This window comes from Choloepus didactylus, chromosome 3 (assembly GCF_015220235.1).
Source record: "Choloepus didactylus isolate mChoDid1 chromosome 3, mChoDid1.pri, whole genome shotgun sequence".
NCBI classification, from domain to species: Eukaryota; Metazoa; Chordata; class Mammalia; order Pilosa; family Megalonychidae; genus Choloepus; species Choloepus didactylus.
Genome location: NC_051309.1, coordinates 183,445,421 through 183,458,815, shown reverse-complemented (window position 1 = coordinate 183,458,815; position 13,395 = coordinate 183,445,421). Strand labels below are relative to the sequence as shown.

Sequence of the window (13,395 nt, the reverse complement as noted above, 5' to 3'; positions counted from 1 at the left end):
TTCTTGACTAACAGGGGGATGTGAAATGAAACGAAATAAAGCTTCAGTGACTGAGAGATTTCAAATGGAGTCGAGAGGTCACTCTGGTGGACATTCTTACACACTCTATAGACAACACTTTTTAAGTTTTAATATATTGGAATAGCTAGAAGTAAATACCAGAAACTATCAAACTGCAACCTAGTAGCCTTGACTCTTGACGATGACTGAATAGCAACATAGCTTACAAGAAGTGACAGTGTGATTGTGAAAGCCTTGTGGATCATACTCCCTTTATCCACTGTGTGGATGGATGAGCAGAAAAATGGGGACAAAAACTAAATGAAAAATAGGATGTGTGTGTGGGGGATGATTTGGGTGTTCTTTTTTATTTTTATTTTTTATTCTTATTTTCACTTTTTCTGGTACAAGGAAAATATTAAAAAAATAGATTGGGATGATAAATGCACAACTATATGATGGTGCTGTGCACAATTTATTGTACACTTTGGATGACTGTATGGTATGTGAATATATATTTATAAAACTGAATTTAAAAAAAAAGCAAGTCACAAAATACATACAATAGGATCTCTCTCATTTATAAACAGGCAAAATCTGAACAGTCCCTTTCTAGGGCAGTGGTACTCAGTGTGGATCCTGCATAGCCAGTAGCAGCATCTCCTGAGAAACTGCTAGAATTGCAGATATTTGGCCTCAGCCCATAACTACCGAATCAGAAACTGTGGCTTGGGTCCCAGCAATCTATGTTTTAACAAGCCCTCTAGGTAATTCTGATACATGCAAACGTTTGACAAATATAGTTTAGCAGAACATATACACATGGAAAATCCATTATAAAGAGAAGAAAGAGACTAACTCTGAAATTCAGGTTACCTCTGGGGGAGAGTGAGGGATGCAACTGGGGAAGGTCACATGGGGGGCTTCAAAGGTACTAGAAATGGGTAGGATTCTCATCTTATTGTCATTCTTTAAATTATACATACACATTGTATGTACTCCCAAACTGCATGACATATTTTATGAGAAGATATAAGCAAGTTAAAAAAGGTTTATTGTAAATCTATCAAAGTATACTGTGCCTGACATCCTTTCCAAGGACATCCCTGACAAAGTCTACCCCATTAGTTACTGTACCATGTTTATTTTCTGCATAGCACACTTTCTTCTATTCATATTATGGTATGTTCTTTTTAAATCGTCTCTCCCTCACCATGACTCGTTTGTTAATCACAATGCTTGTCAAATAGCAGACACCCAAAATTTACAGAATGAGTGAATGTCTGTACTATCTATCTCCACTTCTGACCTCTTTCTACCTTCCCTCCTCAGTCAAGAAAATTTGTGCCACAGCCTTCTGAGTCTGAAGAAACAGACCACTAAAACGTCAGGCTCAGGACAAGTAAAAATTAAGAAATTTTGGAAATCAAGTGCTGTACTGCTTTTCACTACAGCTTCCATCTAAGAACTTAAAGAGCTAGGTTCTGAATTCACTGGAAAGGTAAAAGTGAAAGCTAGAAGATACCTAGATCTCTGTTACTCAGGTATTATTCAGAATACTTAAGTTCCCATTATTACGCTAAGTTTGAACAACCTGAACTAGCTGTACAACTATGTGATGAAGAATAGCCTTCTTCAGTGAAGAAGACGTCACTGTTCCTGCAGGCAGACTACACTGAGAACTGTGTTCTCTGCAAAAATAAGAAAGGGGCAAATGGCATCTATCAAGGGTGGAATGGATCACCTAAGCAGGAGAAGCAGAGAGAACTGGTTTCTTAAATTCGGCTACAAGTTCTCTTGAACAAGTCAACACCTGTCCACTCACTACAGAATGAGTTCTGTTCATTGGGAAATATTTCTCAGCATACTTGACAATTTTAGGGAGACAGAGAACAACTGCTCTGGGGCATTTCATAGGGAAGTCATTCACCTCAGATTGGGCCCTGGCCACCCAGGTATTTCATCATTTCAAAGAGTATAATTAAAATTACTCTTTGACCCAAATGAAAACCCTAACCATTCTACCCTTCTATTAGCAAGCTGTTTCATTAAACGTATCAAGATTACCAGCATTAGGTGGGCATTTATGTCTCCCTTAATTTTAAGGCATTATTTTTCCATTTGCTTACACAGCTTAAGCAACACATATTTTCATGGTCCGAAACAGTTAGCTCTGAAATAAAAATCAGTCAACTGAAAGATTTTTAAAAGTCCCAATAGTCATTCCACAAATATTTATTGAGCATCTAGCAAGGCACAGTGCTAGGCCAATGCATCAACAGAAATTCTGTAAAGTCTGGAACAAGTAGATGGTTTGTAAGTTAAGTGATTGTACCTTCTGAAGACATCATGGAATTTGATATTATTAGAAATTTTTATGCATAAAAATGAAAAAAATATTTTCATCACTGTAGTCTCAACATTATTCTATGTGATATGGAGAAGACTGCCAAATTCTAAAGGACGGTCCTTGATCACAAGAGGCTAATAATCTAGCTGGAGAATAGATTAGGGAACAAACTATGGTATTCTAAGTGTAATGAGATTAAAAAAGAGATAGAAAGCAATGTTGGCTAGAATTACTTGGAGAAGAGTCCATGGAAAAAGTATCAAAGACAGACTTTGAAAGAGGATGAAGACATGGAACAAGTGGAGGGGGGAGAGGAAGGAGTTCAGAGTCAGCATGAATAAAGGCACAGAAGTGAGAATCTTTTACTACTTAAAAGCTGTGCAGCTTTGGGCTAGTTACTTGTTGACTATGTGCCTCAGTCTCCTGTTCGGTAAAATGTGCATATTAATAGCATGTATCTCTTGGGATTGTTGGGAAAACTGCAGGAGTTCATGTAAATTAAGCACAGAATGGTGCCTGACAGCATTGAAGAGTGGATCTGGAGAGGTTAACAGAAAATATCCACCATGGAGATGATTCAGAGACGGCCAGAGGGAAACAGAATGAAGAAGTGGAAAGAGTTAAAAAGATGCCAAGAATTCTTGACCAGAGGTTCCAAGAATGCATAAATAAATCCTTACTGATTGCCTTTTTTGTGCTCATCTTTATTCTAAGTGCTGGGAATACACTGCCCTTATACAAATTATATTCTACGGTGGAGGTGGCAGAGAGAAGGGGAAAGAAAAAGAATGGGAGAAAGGATGCATCCGGAGGTGGGAAGTGCTACGACGTGACAGGCCTGTGAGTCATGGCTATTATTAGTGTGGTCAGTCAAAGCTCTGAGGAACTGACACCACAGCTGAGACAGACATGATAGGAGGGTGTGGGCTGTGTGCAGACCACAGGGAGAGCTGTGTGCCAAGGGCCAACAGCCAGACGGGGCTGGAAGGGTCAAGAGGCAGACGCTGAGAACTGCAAAGAGGTATAGGATACATTATTGCTCACACCTATTTTAATATGGAACCTCTTTTTGTTTTGACACCTGAGTTAAGTCTGCCTACAAAACTAGTTGGAGTTTAATGTAAGATGGCTTGAGTGTGCTCCCCCAGATGGCAACTACTTTTGATAAATGAAGAGCGGCAACTTGTTAGGAAATAAAAAGAGTATCTGGTGACAAGGAAGTAATCTCCTTCTTGATGGTTTATACAATTTAAACAAATGCTTATTCAAAGTAAACTGTTACCAAAACCAGAACTCTTCATAAAAATCCATACTCAGAGGCAAATCTTAACTGGTAAACAATTCCTAACAGGCCTCCCACAGTAAATACTTCAGTGTATACACACTGTGCAAAAGACATAACTGATCTGTTTACTCTAGCTGCAACAGTAAGTCATCTGCCATTTTAAAAGAATATTCATGTGGTTAGGGGTAAAAATCCCTCAAACATATACACAAGCATCTGGAAGGTAAAATCTTCCGGATTTAACCACCTCCCAGGAGGTAGTCTTCTTTTTTTTTGCTACTGAATAACTTTGAAAGCATCCTTCTCTTGATATACTATTCTAGGTCAGTTGTGTCAGTATATTTTAGAAATTCAAATCCCCGGAGTACAACGCTGATTTAAGAAGTCATGTGCCTGTCTAGCAGTGAGAAAAAATTTCTAATTATGAAAAGTCCTGTTTTTCTCCTCTTCTCATAGTGAAATCTGATGGTAACTAAATTCCTCACAACTTTTCAGAGTGAACAAACTCATTAAGATGTTGTCATCAGGTATCCTTCATATTCAAGAATGGAATATATTAATTAATATATTAAAGAGTCTAATATACACAAAATTAGTTTTTTTTCTTAACTGAATTTTACTCCAAAGTCAAACCTAAGGTATTAAAGTACAAAAACACGGGTGCCTTAAGTTCATACTTAATGGAAAACTGATAACTTTATTATAATATTAATTTCCCTTCACATTACTTTTTGTGTTCTCTAAAGAATAAACTCATGCCTGCACATAGGCTACACCTACTGTTCATTCTGTAGAAGCAGCACAGAGCCATCCCAGACTGAGCAGGTCTGATTCTGAGCTGCCTCTGGGGCACAGAGGTTTCAAGAGAACCATGACCCCAGAGGCCTTTCCTACCAATTTGCTGGAAAACACTTGCCCTGGACTGGATACAACTTTTTGTGGACTCTTCAAAGAGATTACATCCTAATGAGCCCCATTCTAAGACTGGAAAAATCCCCCAACCCCTTGAGGCCTCTGCTCTGGAACGGAGAATTTCTAGGCCCCCAGCTACCTGTGTCCTGCAAGACAGGAGAAAGACAGGGACAATGAGATCATGTCTGCAAAGTCCAATGCAGCTTGTTTTTTTGGTAACTATCTAGCTACTGTCTTGACTTGAAAACTATATAAAATGCCTAGTTTCATGAATTTAAAAGCACAACTAAATCCATTACAAACTTTTCCTTGACTCAGGGGATTTTATTTTGCTTTGTTGCTTCTGCAGTTTTCTTTGATCAAGAAATAACAGACATCAGATTTATTAGAGATCACCCAATCCAATGCATCCAAGAATAAATCACACCATTCCCTCCTTGCTCAGGTGTATTCCAGAACGTTGGGAAATCCCTTCACCTCTTGGTGCCTCAGACTTCGAGTGTAGAATGATGACAGTGCACTCACCTACCTGTTTCCTATAAGTCAGGGAGAGAGGGATAGTGAGATAATGTCTGAAAAGAGCTGAGTGCATACAGAAAAAGCTGTTATTAATACCTCTGTGTAAATGCTCCAACTTGTGACAAACAGGGGTAACACTTCAAACCAAAGACCCATTTATACAGAAGAGGCATTGAGAATATAAAACATCACAGCATTGTAGCTATGTGGTGCTCCCTTACGAGAACAGATTCCAAGAATGTGAAGGTTGGAGATCTGGTTCCCTGGGATGGATATGATCAGATTCACCCGTCAGACTTAAGTACAGCCGCTCAGAGACCAGCAGAGGCAGAAATGCTGCCCTATCCCCAAGTGGCATTCTTGAGAGAAGTAGAACACATTAATTCTATGGATGTGCAAACAGATTTCTTTCTAAGGCATGCTCTCCTCACAGCCTCCATCTGAAAGATTTAATCGATCTAACATTTGTGTCTGTCGACAGCTCAGAGCTGGGCGATATTTTCTCTGCCAGTGACCTCAGCAACCTTGGGGAAAAATGTAGCTGCCTGAAGAAAGAAAAGCACAGGAGGAACTGGACATGCAGAAGTTCCCCAAACCGCAATCAACCAGTGGCTGCACACTGCTGCTGCTATTCAGAGAGAGGCCCACTGTCTTTGCCTTCCTGATTTTGTGGTTTATCCCTGGCACCCATGGCCTTTGTTCTCTGCCGTGATCTCTGCTACCCAGACATATGAGAAACAGAACCCAACTTACACAGACTATTTAGAAACTTAGTACATACCAACCTGCTCTTCTCCAGACTAAAACAAGAACAATGCTAAACACATAATCAGAATAAAACAGCAAGCATACAATTGACTATTTTTTAAAAAAACTGAGATATCTGAAATTTGTATTTAAGATTTTGGTGAAAAAAATTTAATGAATTTCTACTTCACTAAGTTGTGTGTAATCAACCTATTTACTGGCACCCATATATGGCAAAACCATCCAACTAGAGAAAGAACACATATAAGCAAAATTGAACTTGCCATTATAAACACCACAAATTCCCAATGAAATATAAATGAAAGTAGTTCATTTCTATAAAAAGTAATTCTTTTGACAATAGTTGGGCAGTTCCTACAAGTTCAAGGATGTCAATTAGCCATGGCAGCACTAAAAGGGACACCCAATCTTTGGCAAATTATTTGGGCTATTATGATGGGTAAATAGCCATCTTTTTGTTTTTAATTCAGAATGCAAATGACATCCCACAATATGTTAGAGAAAAAGATATTTCAAAAGGGCAAAAGTCTCAAACCAAAATGAATTCTTCAAGTGTGTGTGACTTAGCAACAGGAAAATTCCTTGAAGACAAAAGGGTAACCATATAATAATGGCTTACTGGGCTGGCACACAGCTAAAAATCTGCAGCCTGGCACTGCCACTTATCTTTGGTGCCACAGCACATAAATATCTTTGGGTACAGTTTTCTACAGTCACAAAATCAGAATGACTGCCCCACAAAGTTTTAAGAAATGGCAGTGAACTCTGTGGTAACAATTACAAAATATTGACCGCATAAAATAAATAACTGTGAGAAATGCTAATAAGAAGCAAGTGATTTGGTTACTTGAAGTAAGCCCTGAAAACTGCTTATCTTCTTAAGAGAGTTTCAAAACAAAAAATCAGAATAAACTGGTATCTGTTTGTGATGAGAGAAGGCATGACCATCCAATGCCTTTGAAAGACTAATCTGTGATCAATTCTATATGAGAAATATTAGAACAGATAACTTACATAGTACTTATCTCCCTGGAAAGGAAGACTTGGTACCAAAGGGCAAGACAGTGTCGTGAAACCAACTCTCACTTTTTTAATCCCTAACAGCTTCTCTGTAGCAAGATAATACTTCCTTTCCTAGCAGCCAAATGAAAGCTCACATAGAAAAGTAGGTGCGAAAGAAAAAAGTTTTCCTCAGGCAAGTTGGCTGACTGAACTTTCAATAAAAGCCCATTATCACATCATCATTATAGAGATTCCGCTCCTTTATTTATTTAAATATTCTTTTGACTCTGCTTCTTCCAATAAGGGTTTGAGAAGCCAGATTTCAAATACAGAATTCATGTAATCGATATTTACAAAGTGCCTACCAAAACAAGGAACTAACTGAAGTTCCACTGACAACACTAGTCAAAGCCAGATATAGTAGTGCCCATCTTTAGGATGGTATTAGTACATCCCAGCAATGGAAACCTTCTACATGTGAATGAAAATAACTTGAATTTTTAGTTTTCTCATTTTGATCCTTTAGCCCACTTCTGTTCTATTCCTGAACAATGTTGGGTTTCTGGCAAACTCTAAAGCAGGCTTTCAACAGGAAGTGTTGAGATATGATAACTAGCTTGACCTTTGCTAGTACGTACTCATTTTTTAACTCATCAGTAAAATGAGTAAGATCTAGGTTTCACTCATTTTACTCTTCAATAAAATGTGCCAAACACCTGTAAGGTTCATTTTTTTCCTTTGCTCTTTTTTTTTTTTTGAAGGCTTTTCTATATTTTAGTAAATTCCATCTTATTTAGCCTAATATGCTTTCTATTTTAAAGATTTCAGAGGGCTGCCACATCAACATTATGATGTAGGTAATCTACAAATAGAGGCAGGGAAACCCTGTAATCTATCCTGTTAGCCAGGGACTGAACTGGTACCATCATTTCTTCACTAGATTGCACATGCCCTCATCAACAACAGAAAGACACTGACATTTCCCTCCCTTCCTATTAATCACTAGATGTATGCAAAGGCTTATTTCTAAATTCTATTAATTCAGCATTTAAAAAACACCAAGTACATGTTTCTCAACTAAGATCCTCCAAATCTATTATAATATAGATTTGAAATTATATATATATATATATTTATATATATATAGTTTGGTGGTAAAAGCATGGATTTTGGAGTCATGTAGATGTGGATTCAAATCCCAGTTTAATGGCTATGTGACCTTGGGCAAAGTATTTAACTATTGGAATCCTTACTTGTAAGTGCAGCAATAATACCTCTTAGGAATGTTGCATCAAATGAGATAAGTGAATTGCTTAGCCCAATGCTCAAAAATGGTAGCCAACCCACACCACCATCATCGTCATAATTATCAAGAGCATTGCATAGATTTTGGATAGCTCCTCATGAAATTCCTGCAATGTTTAATTCAGAAGAAAAATTATTGATCTTGGTAATGGTAAGATAGCTATGCAAGAATCGCTTGCTAAGCTGATATGATGACTTATAAAATTGGATAGAGGGACACATATAAAAATGTGACAATAGTACTCCTGGGTTGTACCGTGCGCTTAGGAGCGCGCTTTTATCGGGGGTGTGCGGGAGCTGCGATGCGAACTCGGATGGACGGAGGAGGCGTGCAGCTGTCACTCACGCGGGGGTGACGCCCTTGGGCAGCCCCAGGGCGTTGACTGCGACGGGCGCCGGCTGCGAGGGAAGCAGGGCGCTGAGGAAGGCCGCCGGCGTCTGGCTGTGGCCGAAGCGAGCTGCAGGCGATGGGCAGTGGGAAGCCGAGCCCGGGCTCGGGAGCGGCGGCGGCGGCGGCGGCAGCGGGAACACGTCGGGCACCGGGAACGCCGTCGTGGGGCTGAAGACTGGGGGCGGCGGCGGCGGCGGCGACGGCGAGGACGGGCCCCACGGGGCCTCGACCTCGGCGCCGAAGGGCTGCGCGAAGGGCGGCGCGGGCGCGCGGCCGAACTGCTTCAGCGTGGGGGACATAGGCGACGGGAGGCTGGAGGAGCTGGGGCTGGAGGCCGGCGTGCCGTGTCCGGACGCGGGGCCGAGGTTCTGCGCGGCGATGAACTGCTTGGGGCGCGCATAGTTGAAGGAGCCGGAGGACTGCATGGCGGAGCGGGAGGCGAGCGCGCTCATGGGCTCCGGGGAGGCAGGCGCCGCGCAGGCCGCGAGCTCCAGGAAGGCGGGCGGCGGCGGGAAGGGCGGCGACGGGGGCGCGCTCCGCGGGGCGCCGGCCTGCTGGGGCTGCTTGGCGCTGGCCTCCTGCTCCAGTCGGATTTGGTTCTGGAGTTGCTGAATTTTCAGAGGGTCTCTGGGGGAAGAGAGAAGAAAGATCTTCAGAGAGTGAAGTGGATGGGAAAGCTCATTTTAGGTGGTGAAGTTAACTGGTGAACATATATACCATTTATACCAGCTCCAAAGTATACTAGACGGTTAGGGCACAGTTATTAGCCCGAAAGTGTGTTGCCTGTAATTATTTCTGAACAAAGCTCACGATTAAGTATGATTGGTTATTTCCATGTCTGATTTAAGTTTTATCTAAGATGATCCAAACCAGTTTCCAAGTTGTGATGGAAATTTTGTCTGACTTCCAGAAATCATAATTCATTTTAACAGAACCAGAAATATTGAGAAAAACTTTTGACATGAGTTCTCAGTTCTCTCATTTGTAACCAGTTTTTTAAAAAGAATTCTCTTGGAATGAAAAAGCTAAAAGAAAAAAAAAAAACAATTTATTTTTGGCAGATTTAGGTTAGTCCAGTTTGTCTACTTCAAGGCTGTCAACTCTGTAGTCAATAAATATCATAGCTTGATTTTTTGAAGACTCCTCTTAACCTCTGCATTTGTTCTAAAAAAAGCCTTTACTGTATGCAAAATTTTAGTATTAAACTCTGAATTGCCAATCACTTATACAAATCATAATACATAGCAATATTTTGTGCTATACATAAAACACATTGAAACAATTCCCCCAAATATTTTCCATTGAGAAGAGATAGCCTGAATCTTAATTTTTATAATAATAAAAGCTAGTAAGCACCTAGCAGTTAGCTAAAACCAGCTAAAATCTCACTCTGTTTCACTCAAAAAATTTTCCTGTTTAGCTCAATTATAAATCCAAGGTGTTTTCTTTTATTCGCCTCAGATAAGCACAGTGACCAGTGGCTGTCAAAGGAAACTTCAACAGAAGGTGGCACTATAACAAGCAGATAAAACATGGGATGAACAGCAGCAATTCTGTGAACAGACAAAGCTATGCTCCTAACTTTAAACTTTTTAAACCTAAAAAAATAAAATGCAAAACTTTCTTATCCAAGTCATTTAATCTCAAGCTTTCAGAAACCCAAAGCAATAAAAAGAGTTGAAGCTGCTGATAGAAAGTCAAAAAAAGGTAAGAAACAAAAGCTCAGAACTGTTATCAAATACCATTAGATGTGGGAACATCAGCAAAGAAGTTAAAAACTCCTTCCTGTGTCTACTATTCCCTTCTTTAACTGTCCAGTTGAATGATTACACTTCAAACCATGAAGGACAGACCAATAAACACGGGAGGTCCTTCTATTAGGAGCTGAAAAGAATAAAGAAAAGATGGTTCTAGATGCCTAATCTGTGCAGAACATCAAAGATTCCAGCAGCAAAGAGCTTTGAGGGGTCCCATCGAACTCAATCTGAGTGTCCTAAAAGCAGCCACACCATGGCTGGGTTTCACCACTATGCTGATGTTCCAAATGTCTGTGTGGTTTGGGTAGACTGTTCAGTACATGTTTGTGTATTTAAGATTAGCTCAGGAATAAAACTGATAAAAAACCACCTATTAGCCCCCAAACCCATTACCCAGCATGCTCATTCTAATTTCCCTGCCTTTCCTGTCTCTTATATTTCCTAGCTATGGCATAATGCATCCTATTCCTGGAGTGCCTATCATCAACAGTCTTGGATCTCTGCACCTGGATTGGGAGTGATCTGTGTGGCCTTCCTCAAAGGCACTCTTTCCCTACTCTGCGTTAGCCTGGGCTCAAAGTGGTCGAGCCACAGCTGTGTTTCAAGGTATTTTAAACATGGCCTGGCATCAGCAAATAGCTGTGTGGTGGCTCTGCCAAGGCTGCCACAGGCATCTTACCATGCCCTGTAACTGGTGCCCAGGATCAGAGTGGTTCCTGAGAGGCCAGGCTTCAAAGAAGCTAGGGCAGGTGAGCCCAGAACACCACTTGATTAGTTTTAACTTTCTCCATGGGGCTGGGCCCACTCATTTGGGCATTTAAAAGAATCACCAAGTCCTATAACCCAAGTAGGCTGAAAGCTGCTGAGGTGCTACTTTTACTAATAAGTGACAGTCCAGGAAACAAAACCCCATAAGCTCTTTGCTTTCACAAGAAACAAATAGGCATTCTAGTGTTTTCGCTGCTAGTGTATATTGCAATGAAGGATGTGGTTAGGTTTCCCACTCTCCCAGTTTTTAGTGGTTCAGAACTGGATGAGGAATATAATATGCAGAGATTTGGAGGCACTGGGGAAGGAGAGCAAAACAGTGTTTTGAATCTTCAAGTGTCCAACTTAATTTCTATGCAAATGATGATTATTTTTTCAAATGCTGAGTTAAGCGAATCTGATACCTGGACTCTGAAATGATGAAATGTATAATCCTCAATCAATCTTCACTAAGTTATTTTTATAAAAGCCAACTTCCACAAAGATAAAAAAGTAAATATATTTGAAAGGTACCAGAAAGGCAAGATTACCTTTGCCCTTTGCATATTACAAAACAATTATTTGTTATAAAAATTCAATATTTTTCTGGTTTTCCCATTTCTTTCTGCTGTCCTTTCCTGAAAATGAAGCTAAACAGACCCCTCTTGGAAATAGTGTGTAAAGGTTGAAAAGCTTAGAGTTCTAGACAGCCCTAGTTGCAAGTATAACACTTTGAGGATCTTATTGTTTAATTCTTTGATTTTGCACAATCACTCCATTAAACCCCTCCCAGCTTCCTTTTTTCCCCCTCCCACCACACCTCCAATTCAACAGATCTAAGACATTCCCTACTCTTCTCTTCTTTCAGTTCCAAAGTTTTCAATCCTAAAGGAAATGAAACCATCCAGACTTTTTGTTGTGCACCAGTCACAGTCCATTCACAAATGGGGAAACTAGGTTTAAATGACTTGTTCGAGGTCACAGGGCAAATTACCTGTAGAGTGAGGTTAGAACCTTGTGCCTGTCCTTGACTCATTCCACAATTACCAGGCACATCAACATAAAAGAACCTTAACCTTCAGTGTGACTTTAAAATAAATCTGTAGGCTTATTTCCCATCTAAGTACTCTTCTCACCCTCACGTCTCCTTGCAGCTGTAGCATCCAGGGCCCTCAGGATGTATCAGTCAAGGTTTCATTTTACATATTTAAGAATAACTGGCTTCATAAATGGTTTATACTGTAGAATGTAGGGGACCTAGCGGTAGACAGCAAACAGAGAAGGGGGAACAATAATCTAGTAAGAACAGATAAGTTATGGAGGGTAAACAATGTTCTGGGAATGCTCAGGAATGACTATGGTTTGTTAATTTCTGGGGGGTATGGTAGGAACAAGTTGGCAGAAATGTAGCTATTTTAGGTTATTTGTTTTTTCTTACTCCTTTGTTTTGGTCTTATTTCAAATGTTTTTTATTTGTTTTTTTAATTTTTTGTTAAAGTTAAAAACAATGAATGAGTGGAAAAAAAGTAAATGAACAATGGGGGGAGGAGGGGAATGGAATGTTTTGGATGTTCTGTTTTATTCTAATTTTTATTTTATTTTTGGGGGAGTAATGAAAACATTCAAAGATTGATTGTGGTGATCAATGCACACCTATGAACAACTGACGGCACTTTGAAGGATTGTGTGTTATGTGAATATATCTCAATAAAATTGCATTTAAAAAAAGAATAACTGGCTTCAAATTTAATTCTTTTTAGGATGAAATGGTGCAAAGAAGAGGTCTTGGCTGCTCAGGAAGGAAGTGTGTAAATACAAACTCAATGGATTTTCCTCCTATATTACAGAAAATTGAACCCCTCTTTCCCCATCCCAGTGATTTTGCACAAAGTTTTCAACTGGAACAGCTTTACATAGTTTGATGGGGCAAAGATTTAGATTTGACAGGGATAAAGTAAGGGAGATCTAGAACCCAATTTACTTTCCATTTCAATAATCCATCCTCCCACTAGATTAAAGCAACCTTGGAAAAAATAACCATGTTAACAATGCTGATCAGGGGTCCCAGGTGGCAGTGTGGTATAGGAGAAAAAGGCTAGTCAGGAGCCAGACCATCCTGCTGGGACCCCAGCTTGGCCAGCTACAAACTGTGGGGTCATTGTGAAGACTGAGTGAGCACAGTGCTTGGTTCAGAGTATGAGCTCAATCGTTTCAAGATGAAAAGAACACATTAATCCTGATTACTTTACAAAAGGAACCTTTAAAAAATGGTTCAGTGTTTCACTTACGGCAGGGGAATTTCCTTCTCTTCCCAGTGCAAACAGATGGCAAGGGAACAGCAGTGGTGGGAAAAACACGG

The 13,395-nt window shown here is 40.1% G+C and overlaps 1 protein-coding gene across 2 annotated transcripts in view; it reads right to left on the bottom strand.

Annotated features, from left to right (window-relative positions):
- Positions 1–13,395, bottom strand: part of PALLD (palladin, cytoskeletal associated protein) — a 394,561-nt gene that overhangs the window by 47,667 nt on the left and 333,499 nt on the right. For both annotated transcript variants that reach the window (XM_037830974.1, XM_037830975.1), the window contains exon 10: positions 8,488–9,159. In XM_037830974.1, coding sequence (XP_037686902.1) covers positions 8,488–9,159 — 672 coding nt within the window. The remainder of the gene's footprint in view (positions 1–8,487; positions 9,160–13,395) is intronic.